At 33.9% G+C, this 19,516-nt stretch overlaps 2 protein-coding genes and 1 non-coding gene across 3 annotated transcripts; 1 reads left to right on the top strand and 2 right to left on the bottom strand.

Annotated features, from left to right (window-relative positions):
- Nucleotides 1–1,092: 1,092 nt before the first annotated feature.
- Nucleotides 1,093–3,937, bottom strand: LOC139855682 (amino acid transporter AVT1H). Its single transcript, XM_071844927.1, has 3 exons — nt 3,593–3,937; nt 2,172–2,782; nt 1,093–1,778 (listed from the first exon to the last, which is right to left on the bottom strand). The coding sequence occupies exons 1-3, from the start codon at nt 3,876–3,878 to the stop codon at nt 1,236–1,238; spliced, it is 1,440 nt and encodes a 479-aa protein (XP_071701028.1). The 5' UTR covers nt 3,879–3,937; the 3' UTR covers nt 1,093–1,235.
- Nucleotides 3,938–7,090: 3,153 nt separating this feature from the next.
- On the top strand, nt 7,091–7,162 carry TRNAG-UCC (transfer RNA glycine (anticodon UCC)). Its single transcript has one exon. It is a non-coding gene; the product is annotated as a tRNA-Gly (tRNA).
- A 669-nt stretch (nt 7,163–7,831) lies between these two features.
- On the bottom strand, nt 7,832–16,712 carry LOC139851501 (uncharacterized). Its single transcript, XM_071840570.1, has 10 exons — nt 16,350–16,712; nt 10,284–10,443; nt 10,015–10,076; nt 9,755–9,914; nt 9,545–9,665; nt 9,285–9,366; nt 8,956–9,056; nt 8,795–8,873; nt 8,670–8,720; nt 7,832–8,039 (listed from the first exon to the last, which is right to left on the bottom strand). Exons 1-10 carry the CDS (start codon nt 16,620–16,622, stop codon nt 7,956–7,958), a joined length of 1,173 nt encoding a protein of 390 aa, XP_071696671.1. The 5' UTR covers nt 16,623–16,712; the 3' UTR covers nt 7,832–7,955.
- Between the last annotated feature and the right edge of the window lie 2,804 nt (nt 16,713–19,516).

The following is a 19,516-nucleotide window of genomic DNA, read 5'->3' as shown; positions in this document are numbered from 1 at the left end:
AGTACAAACTTACTGAAATTCGTCATTTTTTGTCATTTTACTATAAAAAAAAATTTTCAATCACATGTGATTAGATTTGACATGCAGAATCACATGTGATTGGCATGTAGAATCACATGTGATTTACTGCATGTCAAATCCAATCACATGTGATTGAAAAAAAAATTGAAATTTTTTTTTTCGAAATTTTAAATTTTTTTTTTTTTTTGAAATTCTTTTTTTCCAATCACATGTGATTATAGGGTCACGTGTCGCACTCTGATTGGTCCTTTGAATCTCAACTTAAAAATTGGTTTCATTTGAATATTCCTCTCATAATTATACTCATAAAGTAATTTTGGGAGTTGAACTTATATTATTATTCTAATTTTAATTAAGGATATAATAGTGAATTAGGTGTAGATGGATTAAAAAGTGATGTGTGATGATCATCTCCCTTAAGAAATATATGACAAATTAGAATAGTTTTATTGAAGGTTTAAGGAGCTAAGAAAATTCGTCTCGCGGTAAGAAGGCATAAGTATGATTGATATAGGTTTGCTTTTCAATGTTATGTAATTTTATGTTTGGTTTCAAGTTTCAAATCTTCGGTCTTTTTTTTTACCATCAGTTTGGTGGTTTTTTTATGAAAAGCATGTGCTCGGCAGCTTAAGCCATGTTTTGCTCACGATATTCAATGAGATTCTGGCGGATCGTTTTGGTTAAACTTTAAATCATCTATTCACACGCCAATAGTTTTGGTTTATTCAATGGGTGTGTGTTTCATGAGTTGCAATGTTTTGGACTTTAGATGAAAGGTTCTCATTTCTATTTTAATTTTCTCGTTCTTCAAAAAAAAAAATAATAATAATAATAATAATCAATCGTTTCATGTGTTTGGTTGATTGTTGGTTGCAATTAAGCTATTAATTATGTATTTTCTTTATTTATGGCATTTTCGAGATGGCGTCCTTGTTATCGTTAGGTTTACATCTCACACATTGCCAAAGTACCATATATGTATTTTTAACATTCTTAACAAAAAGTACTACTCGTATATAAAGTTTTACCTCACAATCAAAAACACTTGTATTATCTGATCTGATTGTTATACATAATTTGGCTCCTTTGATCAATATATTTGATCATCACACTTTTATATACTTACTCTCTATATTTATTTATTTATCTTATGACTCATTTTGTGAATCCTAATAAAGTACATGACACCTCAACTTTAATACAATCTGATCCAATTAAGAAGCCGAGTGAACCCTCTCAAAATTCTCCACAAGCAACTTCAAAGACGAAATTGTTCCAGAGACACTAAGAAGAAAACCAATTGCAATGAGGAACAAGTTAAGCGCCAAAACAGGCTTCGAGATATTGTTCCAAAAGATCTTGATGTAGAAAACGGACGGTAAAATAAGTACAATAGCCACAGTAACAAGTGAGCCCGTTAGGCCAAGAACGTACTGAAAGTATGGTACGCTTAAGGCCAAAACGAGTATAAGTAGCAACAAGATTGAACCAACGATACCCCTTATGATCATTTTGGTTTGAGACTTCATGGAATAAAGAAACTTGTGTTCGAGTTGTATTGCTAAGGGTGCAAATTCTAGTGCGTATTTAGTCATTGGTGTTAACACTGTTGCCCATAGCGCGATTTTGGTGAATATAAGGCCTCGAGGCATGCTGAGGGTAATTTGGGAATTTACTTCTGGTCCAAATAGTTTGGCACCCATGAACCCTAAGGATATATATAGCAATGTCACACATGTGAAGCTCACGATTGATACCTGAAAATAGATTGGAAACACAATGTGAAATTATATTAATTATTAGGAATTGAATTAGAATTATTCTATTAACAGTTTTACGGCTGTCTTTAAGAAATAATTAATTTATGCTTTTAAAGAAAAGAAAATCTTTATTTATGAAAAAAGTAGTGATGCATTATTTTAGTTGCGAGCGATTATTTTCATAAAGTACAGTAAATCAAATTATGCATGTTTAAATACTCAATTTAAAGACAACCTTGATTAGTATTGTCATTATAAAAGTCCTACGGTGTAATTAGTAAGGGTGTTGATATTTTTACCCTAGTTTTTGATAAATCTATCAAACTAGTACTTCGTTAAATTGTGAAAAGAATAATTAGCCCATATGTAGAGGAGACTGAATATACCAACCTTGGTGAACTTGGAGGGATCTTTCATGGCCCTATGTATATCAGGAAAAACAATATGACCACCATAGCTGAAAATATACAAGCCAGAGATATGAGGTATGTTTCGTAGCCGAAGAGCCGGGATGACATGATTAGCAGATACGCCTCCAAAAAATGTGGTGCACGCTACAGTCACAAATATCATTAGTGACATAATGATGCCACCAGTCGATAGAAACGAAATTGACGAAAGATCTCTTAGCCAGAGGCTAGGTAAGGCCACCAACACTGCGAACACGGTGAGAACTTGAGAGGTTGATAAATGATGGGCCCATGGGAAATGAACATTTGTTCCTAGAAAAACCATATTTAAATTGTCATGTAATGATATTGTGTAGGAAACAAGAGCCATAAAGATCTCTAAGTAGATGAATGATGCTGTTATGGCTCTTCCATGTCTCCCAAAGGCGTGGAACCCGATGTCAGTGTAGTTTCGTGTTTTCTTGTTGTTTTGTAAGCATTTTCCGAGCAGGTGGGAGGTGTATGCGGATGCGATTCCAAGTGCTATAAGTAAGAAACATGAAATCCATCCTCCGTTTTCTAGCGCGTATGGTGTTGAGAGTTGGCCGAGTCCTGTTAATTAGACATGACGAGGATTTAGTGATAGCTAAAGATTTTGTTTATGTTTCTACTAGGCTAGATTTTGTTTATGGTAGATATTTCTAATGTAGAAGTATGATAAAGTACACTTTGAGCCACTAAATTACTCGGTCTATTCCATTATAAGTGTCCGTTATTGACATTTCAATATTTTATCTTTTTAAATTTTTACTTTAAATATTTTTATTCGTGTTCGATAATATTTGAAAAAAATACTATATGAATAGATTGGATCTAGAAAGAAATTTATTGTTGAAAATGAAAGATTTTTAAAAGTCACTGTTTTTTTTTTTTTTGGAACGGCTGAATTTTATGAAAAAAGGGCTAGCCAGAAGCTAGACAAAAAAACAATTACAAAGGCCATGAAAGCCAAGTGTTTCGGCTATGAGCTATTTTACTTCTAGCTTTTAACCATGAAAAATAAAATAAACGAATACAATCTAAAATAGAGCCTCTCTTGATTTTTAAAAGTCACTAATTGCCACTTACAATGAGACGGGGGAATTTTTTGTGTCGTAACGTGTATATATATAATGTAAATGTACAAAATTGATTCTCATGGTAATTATATTTGGAGGGAGAAATTTGTTTCTCATAACTACAACAATAAAAACTTCTGTTAAAGTGTATAGAATATTTTTTTAGTTAGCGATTATATTCACTTTAAAATGACAGTCACTAAATTGTTCAACACTTATGCATTTAACGACAGCCTTAAAGTTTATCGTTAGAAAAATCTCAATTTAAAATGCGACTAAAGCAATACACACATAATTTCGATACCTATGAGCATTCCAATCATGTTCATGGCCGAATTAAGGAACGAACTATTGGCTTCAACAGGGCGTGCATCATTGTCATTTAAGTCGTTCTTAGTCTCATATTGTAACTCTTCATTACCAATACTATCATTTTCGCATTTGCAAGACTTCTTGCCGTCTTCTAAACAAGCTTCACAGCTATCCACCCATTTCACTGCAAAGTTCGCTCCATGAGTTGACTCGGTAACCATTTGTTCTTTAGAACTATTTGAACTCTTTGAGTTAGAAAATATTGAAAATATTTTCATTTTGTGGTATGTGAAAATGTCCACAAAGTTTGGAGACAATGAATACTAAGATTCTATTTGTTTTGATATGATGTTTGTTGAGTGTAGATCAGATAATGATATGTGTGACGTTATTTATAGGGTTTACTAAGTTGTGAACGTACATATGGGAATCTGACGTCATAACCCATTTGATCAAATTGGTGAGTGTATGCCTGTATGGTAAATTTTTTTTGTCGTAGCTTAATGGTTAGGTTATACTTCCTTCCTCCCGTATTATTAATAGTACATCTTTTTTTTTTTGTTCCGTTCTACAATAGATAAGAATAATTTGTTAAAGTAGTTATATACCCTTACTTTATTTAAGTAAGACAAAAATTGTAGGTAAACAGTTAACGGTAAAACTTGAAAAATAGACAACAAAAAAAAATACACGTATCAGTCACATTTTCTTAAACTGCGTTTTTTTTTATCTGAGGACTAATAAATTAGGATGGAAGGAGTAATATCCTCTTAAAAGATTATAGTTTCAAACATCAATAGAAGCATATGTTAGTGATAAAAAAAAAAATTCAACAGCTATTATCATTAACTAGATTAGATCATGCATATCAGTTATGCTTGCCCTTTTGAGATAAACATGCAAATGAAGGTTATTCCTTTTTAGTGAGTGTATGGTATATGTTAACACATCGTATGGTTACGTCGTAAGGATTTTGATTCCACTATCTTAGATTGGACAGAGTATATTATATTAATATTAATTTTTATAAAAATAAAGGTGCATTGTTCAAATTAAAATTAAAATATGTAAATATATAACATTCGTAACAAGATTTGGTATTACTCAACATGTGAGTAATTGGTCGTTTTATATCATTAATATAATAATAATAATATAATATAATTTAGCCAAATAAGAATTTGATTAAGTAAACACACACTTTGAATATGTTTGAATTATGGGAAAATTGTTTGTGTTAATGACACCAAAAGTTAGATGTAAAGAAGGGCTGAATTTGTACATATACAAAACTCAAGCGGCAATAGTAGTTAGCAAAACCTATGTTATTATGTATGACACTTGTAGACCACCACTAAAGTTTGTTTTACAACCTACACAACGTAACCCTTTTTTCGATATTATGATTATGAATAAGATATAAAGTAAAATTAGCAATTGTATTGTAATCAGACTTATATCAATTTGGTTAATCAAATAATCTATTTGGAGCAATCCTCGAAAAGCAAACAATTACTCCACTATATATAGATTATAACAAGATGTAACACGAAATTGAAGATTAGTATTCTTGTACGATATGTGTAAAGCGACACATAGAATCTAATTAATTAAATTCGGTTGAAAACAACAAAACAAGAAAATAAATTAGAGGATTCGAAATATCATATAAGCAAAAGAATCAAATAAAAATATGCATCCTTATAAAATAAGTTTATTCCCACATGACGTTAATGTATCTATGAGGTTTCATATTTAAGAATATCATTACTAGGATAGTGTTATTCGACATAAATGTTTAAAGGATGCTAATGGAATAACTCATACAATACAACATAAATTGGTGCTCTATGTTCATATGTTGGATTCCACCAAAGAATACTATTTTGTGAATGCATGGAACAATTACAAAAACGACAAAATTTATACACGAAGAGTATAATTGTATTAACTTTTTTAAAAGCATAACTTGCTATTACACAAGATAAACTTTTTTGGCAACTTTCAAAAGCGTATTGGGGTTTAAGTTGCATCATTATTCATTTGGAGTTGGTTTTAACTTGTTTAATTTGAAAACCGAAAGTGATAAATTTACGAATATGGAACATATACTAAATGTCATATTCCACCAATTATACATATCTCACACGAAAGTGAATAACTATTGCAATATAGTCTTGTAGTTGACGTCATGGTATCCTTACAAAAGTTTACAAATTCAAATCCCATTAGCAGTACATTTAAGGGTGGTCAGAGAAAAGATTGAAAATGATTACATGATCGAGTAACATGTTATACCACGTACATATAAGTGAAATACACGCTCTCCCTTAAAATCTTCATTTGTTTATATGTCTAACAAAGGCACGATATAATATATGCACCAAGATTTTGGTGTTGGTCTACTTAGGTTTTCTTGAACAAGGGAAGTGATTTATATGAAATTTAAATTTAAATAAAAAAAATTGTCAAAAGAACAGAGTACATATGCTTTGTGTAAGATACCATTTTATTAACTACTCCAGAATCTAGGGAAAAATATATAGATTCTGAAAACTCAATTTAAGATGATGCCTTTTAATCAATTTTTTTTTTTTATATATATTCAATATTATCCTTGTTGTTTAATGTCAAGTGAAGTATTTTTGTGGCAGAATTAAAAAGTACAAGTATAAAATTAAATTTATTAAAATACCAAATAGAAAGTTTCAAATAAAAAGTTTTGAGTGGCGATGCGGGTCAGTAACTTTGAACGAGATCCAAATAAAAAGTTTCGAATGGATCTCGAATCGTTCGCGGAAGAAAAGGTTTGAGTGGTCTCAATGGCTCGAAAACCCAGCAGTATACTTAGCTACGTAGATAATATAATTCGTGCTGCAACTTATACTTTGTAATTATATAGAGCTTCTGATGCATATCAGGTAGTATAATTTTTAGGGTTGTTCTTTTGGGTCATGGGTGTTGGGTTAAATTGTACAGCCCCATCCCATGCACACAATAAGTCTTATTCTTTGTACCTTTTTTAAGTTATAATAAATACTCCGTACTTGTTTGCCTTCAAAAAAAAATAAATAAATACAATATTTGTTAATTCACAGAATTCAAATTACATTAAAAATCGTATTCGTAGTCGTAGTGATCCATCTGTTATTTAAAAAATTATATAAAAAATGTGTTGCGTTATTAGATAAATAATAAATTCTAGTTAAATCTAAAATAAATATTAATTTCCTTGTAAAGTTTTGATTCTTGTATTCGTATACACACATGTTTACATCAACATAACTTACAGAATTTTACAAATAAAAATTATCTATCATGACTTACCTACAAATTTTCAATTATGCAACACGTTATATCAATAATGCAACTATTTTTATTTATTTATTCTCTAAAAAATAATTTAAGTGAGTTAAACTAACTATCCTTCCTATGGAACCAAATATAATGAACGATATATATTTTATTTTTAGTTACTTAAAGTTAGTAAGCGTTTGTAGTCCAACGGTTAGGATAATTGCCTTCCAAGCAATAGACCCGGGTTCGACTCCCGGCAAACGCATCCCATTTTTCTTCAACAAGTTGATTTTTATCTGCACAGCTAATTTGTGTTACTATCGAATTTCTATAATTTACAACAACTTGTTTTTAAAATATATATATTTATACACTAATACCAATAAGAAATAATAGCGTTTGTAGTCCAACGGTTAGGATAATTGCCTTCCCCGGGTTCGACTCCCGGCAAACGCAATTTTATTATACTTTTGGTTTTCTTGTTTAAAGAAAGTCATCACTGACCTTTATATGTGCTTTACTCCCGCTGTTTATAGTTAATTAGTTATGCTGTTTTACAGGTCTTTTTTATTCTAATCCGAAATATATTTGTATAATTATCAATCACAATATATCGTATAATCCTGATACAAGTTTGAACTGTTTTACCTCTGCTTGAAACTGGTTCAACATATATTGTTTATGAACTTAGGTGAGTTGATTTTTTTCTTTCTTTTTTTTTTTCTTTTTTTTTGAAAAGCTCGGATAAGTTGATTTAAGTTTCGGCTAATAACAATCACTGTGTGTAATTATGTTGATTTTCTGGCGTCTCTTACGAGAAACACTTTAGCCCACGGGGATCCACCCAAAGACGAATACTAGAGTGGAACTCAAAACATGCCGGAGTTATCTGGTGTTTTTAAGGGTTGTTTGTTTCAACATTAAGATGTGCTGACGCTATGAACAGAGTGAAATTACGATACATCCGTAAACGAATAGTTGCAGGCAGCCTTAATTTGATTTCTGTACAATAAGTAGAAAACTGTAATAAAATCGTGTATTAATGAGTATCATTTGAGTCATGGAACACGCTCCAGTACTCTTTGCAACGCTGTTTTAATCCCAACTTGATTGAGTGAAGTCACTAGTTGTATTTCCTGTACCTGTTTTAGCATGTTATTCAAAGCATGAGATTAGCACAATATATGACCGTAAAAAAGGGCCTGTAATACTTAAAGTAATTAATTGTTTGCACGAACATATGGTAAATAATGGTATATACTCTTGGTTCAAAGTGGTATACAGTTACCCAATCAACTTGTAATAATATTTCTAAGGTATGACTTTTATATAATTTTCCATCAAGAAACATGGTCCTATTATATGATTATTTTCAAATAAGGTTGTAAAAGTCGCGAGTCGGGACGAGTCACACCTTGGAGGGACGAGTTGGTCAAGTCGTGGACGAGTCGAGCGTTGACCAACGTTGACTTTTAGTAATAAATAAATTAAACATGTATATACAAATATATTAAACATAGATTAATGGCACAAAATCTAATTTTAGGATGAAAACAAATTGACCTAACTTTGACTTTGGCCGACTCAGACCGACTTTGACCCAACTTTTTAGCGTTGACCGACTTTATAAAGCGTTTTTGGGAGACTCGGGACGGGCTAGTCCCAAAACCGATGCTTCGGCCAACTCGGCCGACTTTTACGATAGTGTTTTCAACTTATTCGGGTTTGACCAAGTCAACATCGAGAAGACACATCGAGCTATATCTTAATACCTGTCTTCCAGCTCGAGCAAGGAGAGTGAACTGATTTCCATTAGGTGGTGCCTGTAGTAAAACAACATTAAGCATGTAATATTTTCTTTTGATTAGTGCTTTGATTAGTAATACTAGAAACTTACATTTGACAACCAAAGCTGTAGATCTTGTGATACCACACGTTTCTCGAATCCTTGACGTGTTATTTTTACATCGATTATTCTGTTAAGTAAACCGAAAAGTTAGGAATTATAATATGTTCAAGATTAAGATATTTGTTAATGAAGTATAGATCTTATTGTACCCATCTTCTTGTAATAGCTCTTCGATTATCGTTTCAAGTCCTGAAAGTGGCTCAATTACATAGTCACCGGTATCATCTGCACTTGAATTACTCGAACCATCCTGCATAAAAAGAAAGGGCCTCGATTACTAACAAATGAACCTTAATCATGACTTGATTATATTATAATCTACTTTTATATATGAATAAAGTCAATCTGCACAACTAAACGTATCTTAATCAACTAGCCAATGTAAGTCTCAAATTTCAATTTTTAGTGATATCAAATAAATACACTTACAGTTTTGTAATGAATGAATTAATTAATTAATTAATAATAATAACAATACCTGAGGAATAACTTTCTCCAAAGTTTCCAATAGGGGATCTTCCTCTAATTGCTTAATTGACAATGTAATTCTTGATTTATTCCTACAACATTTTCTTATATCAGAAGCTCATAAATTTGTTAATAATGAAAAAGATATTAGAAATTATCAAGTCTAATTTGTTAAAAATCATATATTTCCTAACATCATATCATATAATAACAACCAACTGAAAATGAAATATAATATTATCATCTGCGTAAATAATATATAGTTGTCACCTATCAACACCAATGACTTTGACCTTAACGTCATCACCCTCGTTCAAAATATCCCTAACATCTTGAACCAAATCCCAAGACACTTCGGACACATGTACGAGTCCAGTAAGATGGTAAGAGCCTGAACCGATTTTTCAATTGCACAATATAAGTTAAAAATTTAATAAATCTCACAACGTATAATGTATGACGCAAGACCAAACTTGTTACCATCTGGAAACTGCAAATGAGCGAAGGCACCATAGTCTTCAACCGAGCCAACTTTTGCTTGATAAATATTTCCTATTTTTACAGAATTGGAATACTTTGACCAACTAGCTTCTTTCTCTGAAAATATCAGTTTCCTTTTATCTTCTTCAGCATGAATAACCTAATTTATGTTTCATATGAAACCAAGTTGATAAAAATATAACATAATAAAACCTGTTTTAGTCCTTAGAACTGAAGCTTTATGTATAGTAGAAATGTACCTTAACAGAAATGAGAGAACCAGCTAGGGTTTTGGCGATCTCTTGGATGGGTTTGTCTGGTTCTGCATTTATTTACCAACAAGCGTCGTTAGTGAATAGTAACAACAAAATATCCTTATTAATTCACATCAACGGATCCAATCTTTATATCTAGATGCCAATAAGCCATTATATGAATATGATCAATCGGAATCCAGAGCATAATACAGTTTATTTGTGATAAAATGATAATCAAACAGACCCCGTAGCGTGTAATAAATATGGCGTACCTTTGCAAGAATGTGAAGGGCTCAATTGCGGATAAGGAAGAAAGCCGACAAGAGAATAAAACCGAACCAACAAGCCACCACCGTTTGATCCTTCAACTCTGCCTTGATATACAATTCCATTATCCAAATGAGCCCTTGCTGCCTTCCAATCAGCAGATCTCTACTTCTTTGCAGTAACAAAGTTTTAGATACAAAATTTACTAAACGTATATATTTCTTTTATGTAAACTTATGTATTCAGTTTTACAATGTTTTACCATATGTAACAAACTTTCAACTATTATGTTCTTGGGTTAAGAACTTGGGAATTGATCAAACTCATGACGAACTTCTATTATGTGTAAACCAGTTAATATCACTTCTACAGTATCATGTGTAACAAATTTTCAGTTACTATTATTGTATGCACTTGACCTCTCATTACTTGTAGACGCGTGACGTGATACCAGTTGTTAATGATGTAGCAATTGACGTGGCAACTTATCTAGCTGCTGTTGGAGTATGGAGAACTTTAAACAATTAGAGGGAAGATTCCAGGAAACTCACACGAAGCTTCCACGAAGTTGTTAGGAAACTCACATGTAGCTTCCACGAAGTTGTTAGGAAACTCACATGTAGCCTCCATGAAGCTGTCAGGAAACTCACATGAAGCTTCAAGGAATTGTTTTTAGCTTACTCCTTAAACCATTCTATAAATAGACCATCTTGTAACTCATTGTAAGCACACCACAAATATTCAGTAAATACATTCTCTAGTTGGTCCGTGGACTAAAGCAATCACAACGATTGCATATAACCACGTTATCTCTTGTGTCGATTTACATTTCTTGCATTTATAATCTTTCGTTCATTAAGTGGGTTAGTAATCTTGTAGAATTACTATCGGTGAGTGATCTTGTTTAATCACTTGCGTTGTTTTGGGTCCTAATATCCTTTCAACTGGTATCAGAGCAGAAGGTTTCGTTAAGGGAACGATGGCGGAAGACGGGAAGTTTAGAATCGACCGATTCGATGGGAGAGACTTTGACTTTTGGAAGATGCAAATTGAAGATTACTTGTATCAAAAGAAGCTACACCAACCCTTGTTAGAGACCAAGCCTGAAAGCATGAACGATGCCGATTGGACGCTTTTGGATCGTCAAGCTTTGGGCGCTATTCGTCTTTCACTTGCTAAGAACGTTGCATACAACGTTGTGAATGAGAAGACGACGTTTGCTTGCTTGAAAGCACTCTCTAACATGTATGAGAAACCCACCGCTTCTATTAAGGTTTTTCTCATGCGACAATTGTTCAATACGAAGATGAAGGAAGGTACGAGTGCAACGGATCATATCAACGAGTTCAACAACATCATATCGAGGTTAGCATCGGTAGATATTGTGTTTGATGATGAGTTAAAGGCACTAATCTTGCTTTCATCATTACCGGAAAGTTGGTCGGGTACGGTTACCGCAGTTAGTAGCTCTACGGGAACTACTAAGCTAGCGTTTGAAGGAATAAGGGATTTGATTCTTGGTGAAGATACTCGTAGGAGAAACTCGGGGGAACCGACATCCGGTTCTTTGTTAAGTACCGACAACCGTGGTAGGAAATTTGATCGCGGTGAGAAGAAGGGTAGAAAGAAGTCTAAGAAGAGGTATCCATCGAAAGATAGAAGTGAAGCTGTTTGTTGGTGTTGCAATCAAAAAGGACACTTTCAAAGGAATTGTAAAAATGGTCCGGCGAAAGGTGTGAACTTGACCGAGGAAGAAAGTGATGATGCACTTTTATGTAGTGTTGAAAATTCTATGGAGTCTTGGATTTTGGATTCGGGAGCTTCGTTTCATGCTACTCATGTCAAAAGCATGATGAAGAATTTTCGTCCATATCAAGGCAAGGTGAGATTGGCGGACGACAAACAACTCAATATAGAGGGCATTGGAGATGTTGTATTGAAGACTACTCTTGGCTCTAATTGGACCTTGAAAAACGTAAGGTACATTCCTAAATTAAAAAGGAAACTTATTTCGGTTGGTCAATTAGATGATGAAGGTAACGCGGTTACTTTTGAAAATCGCCAATGGAAGGTGGTTAAGGGTAGTTGTATTGTGGCCCGTGGACATAAAATGGGAACTCTTTATATGGTTGAAGTGTTTGATGAAGACATGGTGGTTGCTACGGTTAATGTTGAGTCTGAATCAACTCTATGGCACCGAAGACTCGGGCATATGAGTGAGAAGGGTATGAAGATGCTTGTTTCGAGTGGGAGAATTCCGGATTTGAAAAAGGTAGAACTTGGGTTTGCGAACCATGTGTATATGGGAAGCAAAAGAAGGTGACTTTTGGGAAATCGGGAAATGCTCCTAAGTTGGAGAAATTGGAGCTTGTTCATACGGATGTATTTGGTCCAACGAATGTAGAATCACATGGAGGTTCTCGCTATTATGTCACCTTCATTGACGACTCCACTCGAAAGGTATGGGTTTATTTTCTTAAAGCTAAATCTGATGTATTTAATACATTTGTGAAGTGGAAAGCTATGGTAGAAAATGAGACTAATTTGAAAGTCAAGTGCTTGAAGTCGGATAATGGAGGAGAATATGGTAGTCTTGAGTTTAAAGACCATTGTGCAAAGCTCGGTATTAGAATGTTGAAAACGGTACCGGAGACACCGCAACACAATGGGGTCGCCGAATGTATGAATCGTACGTTAAATGAAAGGGCTAAGAGTATGAGACTACATGCCGGTTTGCGTAAGATGTTTTGGGCAGATGCGGTTAATACGGCGGCTTATTTGATTAACAGGGGACCCTCAACACCGTTGGGTTTCCGAATTCCCGAGGAAGAATGGCAAGGTAAGAAGGTGAGTTATAATCACCTTAGGATCTTTGGGTGTAATGCTTATGTGAAGACCAAAGATGCGGATAGAGACAAGCTTGAGGCCAAGTCAAAGAAGTGTATTTTCATAGGCTACGGGTCGGATGAAATGGGTTATCGTTGTTGGGATAACGAAGCTAGAAAAGTGATTCGTTCTCGTGATGTTACCTTTGATGAAGATTCGGTTTATGGCAAACCGGAAACGGGGAGTTCTAAACCGGGTCATGTTACTTTTGACGATGTTTCTATTGATGATCTTACAGGTTCTAGTGGGAGTACGGGAAACAATGAATTGCCAATGAACGGTGAGGCGTCGGAAAATGCTAATGATGGGGATGGTTCGGAAAGCGGTGATGATTTCGAACATAGTGCGAGTTCTAGTGATGAGGAGGATACAAATGAAACCGGTCCAACCATTTCGGTTACTCCTACACTAAGACGCTCGACTAGAGTGCCCAAACCTAATCCTAGGTATTCTCCATCAGCAAACTACTTGCTCTATACCGAGAATGGTGAACCCGAAAGTTACTTTGAGGCAAGGAAGACAAAAGAATCCATACAATGGGAGCTTGCCATGAAAGAAGAGATGGGATCACTTGAGAAGAATAAAACTTGGTCACTAGTGAAGTTACCTCATGATAAAAGGGCGTTGCAAAGTAAATGGGTGTATCGAATCAAGAATGAGTTGGATGGCAAGAAAAGGTACAAGGCTCGTTTGGTGGTTAAAGGCTTTCAACAAAAGAAAGGAGTTGACTACCAAGAGATATTTTCACCGGTGGTGAAGATGACTACTATTCGTTTGGTACTTTCTATGGTTGCATCCGAAGACTTACATCTAGAGCAACTAGATGTGAAGACCGCATTCTTGCATGGTGATCTTGTTGAAGAGATCTACATGAGGCAACCCGAGGTCTTTGAGGTAAAGGGTAAAGAGAAGTGGGTTTGTAAGCTAAAGAAAAGTTTGTATGGATTGAAGCAAGCACCTCGGCAATGGTACTTGAAGTTTGATGATTTTATGAAGAAGATTGGTTTCTTAAGATGTGAAGCGGATCACTGTTGCTACTTGAAGAAACTCAAGTCTTCTTATATAATCTTATTGTTGTATGTTGATGACATGTTACTTGCAGGTTCCAACATGTCCGAAATTAACAAGTTGAAGGGATTACTTTCCCGTGAATTCGAGATGAAAGATCTTGGTGGTGCTAGGCAAATACTTGGCATGAGTATTGTGCGTGATCGTGTAAAAGGTACTCTATACTTGTCTCAATCCAAATATATTGAGAAAGTAGTAGAGAGGTTTAATATGGAGAATTCAAAGGCTCGTTCTATGCCTTTGGGTAGCACAATTAAGTTATCAAAAAGTCAATCACCAAAGACGGTAAAAGACAAAACGGATATGGAAAAGGTTCCATATGCATCGGCCGTGGGTAGTATTATATATGCCATGGTTTGTACAAGACCCGATATTGCTCAAGCAGTGGGAGTTGTAAGTCGTTATATGTCTAATCCGGTGAAAGAGCATTGGGAAGCGGTCAAATGGTTGCTTCGTTATTTGAAAGGTACTTCTAATATGGGATTGTGTTTCTCCAAAAACAATCTCATACTTAGGGGTTATGCGGATGCTGATTTGGGTGGATGTGATGATTTGAGGAAAAGCACTACGGGTTATGTTTTCACAATAGGGAAGACGGCGGTTAGTTGGATGTCTCGACTACAAAAGAGTGTTGCTTTGTCAACTACCGAGGCCGAATATATGGCTATTGCAAAAGCTTCTAAAGAGCTTGTTTGGTTGAAGAACTTCTTAGGTGAGTTGGGTAAAAGACAAGACTATTGCGTCTTGTATTGTGATAATCAAAGTGCAATACATCTTGGGAAGAATCCGGTGTTTCATAGTCGCACGAAACACATCAATATAAGATATCATTTTATTCGACAACATATAAATGATGGTACTTTATTATTGGAGAACATCCTTGGTACGAAGAATCCTGCTGATATGTTTACTAAGGTTGTTACGACAGAGAAATTGAGGTTTTGCATTACCTCAATTGGTCTTCTAATGAATTGATGAGAGAAGACCCCAACTAGAGAATTAGAGAGTTAATGTTTCAATTCTAACAAGTAGTGTTGAAGACCTTGTATCGAAAGTCTGCTCATCCGAAGTATGTGTTGAGTGTGCGTGTCCCAAATGGAGTTTGGCGGTATAATGGTGGTTTAACGTTCTTGGTTAGATCGTTGATATTTTGAGTTGACGAAGGTTGGGTTTGTTCAAAGTCTCCAAGTGGGAGATTGTTGGAGTATGGAGAACTTTAAACAATTAGAGGGAAGATTCCAGGAAACTCACACGAAGCTTCCACGAAGTTGTTAGGAAACTCACATGTAGCTTCCACGAAGTTGTTAGGAAACTCACATGTAGCCTCCATGAAGCTGTCAGGAAACTCACATGAAGCTTCAAGGAATTGTTTTTAGCTTACTCCTTAAACCATTCTATAAATAGACCCTCTTGTAACTCATTGTAAACACACCACAAATATTCAGTAAATACATTCTCTAGTTGGTCCGTGGACTAAAGCAATCACAACGATTGCATATAACCACGTTATCTCTTGTGTCGATTTACATTTCTTGCATTTATAATCTTTCGTTCATTAAGTGGGTTAGTAATCTTGTAGAATTACTATCGATGAGTGATCTTGTTTAATCACTTGCGTTGTTTTGGGTCCTAATATCCTTACAGCTGCCACATTATCAAAATACTGTGGCTACATGTTGAACAAGTCATCGAATACATATACATACATTCATTGTTGTAAAAGTCGGTTGTGTCGGCGGCACGTCGGTTTGGGAACTAGCCCCTCCCTTTTGACCCAAAAAAAAAACCCTGAATAGTCTGTCAACGCTCAAAAGTCGGGTCAAAATCGATCAAAGTCAAAATTGGTCAAAGTTAGGTCAAATTTTATATTTGTAAAATCAGATTTTGTACCCAAAATCCATGTTTGATATTTTCCCTTTTAAGTTTTATATGCTTGATATACTCCGTATTTATTATGTTTAGTATATAATTATATGTTAAATCTATTTATTAAAACTAAATTGACTTTGTCGCATTTTCCAAGTTCCTAACATAAGCTTTAAATTAAATTAAACTAAATTACAATTAAATATTAAATACATTAATGGTAATGAAGCAGATAAAGAATGAAACCACACCCGAGCTTGGCGAACGACGTCGTTATCGTCATCGATAAGATCAATAATTTGATTTTTGGAGACGTCACCGTTGATAGAAACCTTAGGTGTTGACAATGAAGGTGATAACGGTCTTTTAGGAGTTAATGAGCTTCGACAAATAAATAAATTATTATTAGCATTGTTAATGTTAATGGAAATAAAATTTAGAGGAGAAACATCGGTGGCGAGTAAGTGAGAAATAAAATTTGAAGGGGTGGAATACGGCGATCGTACTGCGCCGGAGAATTGCATTTTCCGGTGAGGGTTCGGATATGAAAGTGTGGGGATGAGGTGTAGTTTACAAAATTTCAACGGATAACGAAATCAAAAGAATAAAAAGATTGGATATCGTCTGTTTTCGTGTCCTGCTCATGCCCACTTATTGTCGTTTTTTACTACTATGATTCTCATTTATTTTTTATTTTTATGTAATTTGGACAAAACATGATAATTCGAATTTGACATATATATTTACAGTTTATGATTTTTGTATGTATAGCATTATTATAACATAAGCTATTATTATAACATAAGCTTTTAGCATTTATGAAAGAGCTTCTATCAAATATAAAACTCCGTTTGATTGCAAGAGCTTTTAGCTTTTTTGGGAGAGAAAAAACTAAAAGCTACTAGAACTGACGTTTAGTTTTTAGTTTATACTTTTTTACCTTTTTATCATTTTACTTTTTATTTTAACAGTTTCAGATACTCTTTCAATCAATTAAATACATATAAATAGGTACCAGAAACTACAAGCTAACAACTAAAAGTTACCAGCTAGTTTTACCAAACATACCCACAAAGTGAAAAATATTCGTAATATGGAGTAGTTTCATGGTGGTGGTCGATGTTAATGGATCGGATTCTTATGTATGTTCATTTATTTTTTTAAATTTATATCTATATCTATATTCATGTAATTTTATTTTTATCCATTCATATCTATATTCATATCCGTGAATTAAGTGGGTTAACGGTTATTATCCATATTAAAAATATATTTAAAAATATATATTAAAGTTAATGTATATGCGTTTTGATTTGGTAGATGTGATACTAAAAAGAAACATACACTGTAATAACATTAAATATATAGAATATATACTACAACAACAACAACAAAACTCAATACCACACGTGTGGTGTATGGGGAGGTGAAATGTAGACAATTCTTCCCCTATCTTTGAATAAAGAGAAATCATGAGACGACATTCAATTTCCATAGAATATATACTAGGTTAATAATATTTATATAGTTGCATCTTCATGATCTATAGTGTATAGTGTATATTTATAAGATCATGGATAACGCAATGTTTGTCTCCCATTCCACACATAGCAAGACAAACGCCCCACAAACACCCGTAATGAGACGTTTCTGGGCGAATTAAGGTCGGGTGCGGGTGAATGAGAAATGCCGGAAATGATGAGGATGATGATGACTTGGTGTGTTGTGATAAGCTGGCTAATTTTTGGAGGTATATATTTACCCCGCATTTGATAATTTGCAATAGATAAAAAGAGGGTTTTAATACCTGAAAGATTGCATGTAGACATACAATCGCCACTGCATGTAGTTGAATTGAAGAAGACGACTAATTTATTGAATTTTAATGAAAATTACAATATATCCCCCTAAAGCATTTGATACTTTACAACTAAGTATATAAGTTATTGGACAAAATAAATAAATACTTTTATTTTACAAGATCTTGATTTATTCTATTTTTTGTACGTTATATATATTTTAAAAATTAAAAAATATGTCTTTTATCTAATATTTATTTTAACTTAAATTAAAACAATACAATAAACAATATAAAAATTGAAAATTAAATATCACGTCACTGTCATCCTTTTCAACAAACGCCCCCAATTACAACTCTCTAGCTCATTCCCGCATCATTGCCATGTCAGCGTGATAATCCAAAAAGTACATATCCACTCCACGCCACAGTTACCGTTATCTATGGTCTAAAGATATGTGAATGCTTATGCATGTATTTTAGTAAATGTCTATATATTTATATGTATATATATGTATTTTGGGTGATAAATAGATATATTCGTGGATGATAAATTGTCATCCATACCCGATCCATTAATTTTTCAAATCATCTATATACATATCTATATCACTTATCATTCATTTAGATCATCCATATCCACCTAAATAGATTGGAGCGGGTGGATATTCGATGGATCGGACATTCATTGTCATCCCTAGTGGTGGACTTAGTTGGGATGAACATTACAACCTGAATTTTCAGTCCACATTTGTAGCGAACCGGTACTACTGACCATACCGTTAAATGTAGTATGATATTCGATATTCAAATAATTAATTTTTTGAATGCGATACTTTCAGTTCGATATTGTATTATTCTATTTTATTACTTGGTCCTTGTATAGAAATAACTAGAGTTGAATCGGCCCGCGCGATGCGGCGGGACCTTTCTAGTTGCATATTCGTATTTACCGTAGCGTTATGTATTTACAGAATCAAAAATGCGTTGTTGCGGGTGTGTTTGGATACATGTGGGTAGTACCTAGTATACTTAATGGCGTGCATTTTTTTGACGCCGGGAAAATTGCGTAAAAAGGGGGGGCCAAACCATCGATGTGATGTAGTTAGTTTGGATTGTTTATCATACGTGCATACATATGTGCGGCAGATAACCCGAAATATTTAGCGTTTTTTAGAAAGCGTCTGTTTCGCGTGTAGTTAGTTGCGTTGCGTTCGCGAAATTATTTCGAGTTGAACGGTGATGTCGGAGAAATTTAACTGTTGGCGAGGAGGAAGATAAGGCCAGATAAAAATGTTGGTAGAGTTTTTTTAAGTTTTTTTAATAAAATAGATTTTTTATATTTTTTACCCCTAAGAAGTTGACACATGTGACAGTTTAAGGGGGTTTTTTGTAATTTGTTGTTGTTGTAGTTTTGTAGTATTCAAACGACCAAATCTTGTTAGTGTTTTAGCATATATAGATATAGAAATAGAAATAGAAATACCAAATCTTGTTGGTGTTTTAGCATATATAGAAAAAATAGAAATAGAAATAGAAATAGGAGTATCGTCATGCCCTCAACTATTGAGATGTAAAGGTGAACTTTATCCTTCTTTTAAGTCTTGTAGTCTTAGATTT

This window comes from Rutidosis leptorrhynchoides, chromosome 6, assembly GCF_046630445.1.
Source record: "Rutidosis leptorrhynchoides isolate AG116_Rl617_1_P2 chromosome 6, CSIRO_AGI_Rlap_v1, whole genome shotgun sequence".
NCBI lineage: Eukaryota > Viridiplantae > Streptophyta > Magnoliopsida > Asterales > Asteraceae > Rutidosis > Rutidosis leptorrhynchoides.
This window is presented reverse-complemented; position numbering and strand designations above follow the sequence as displayed.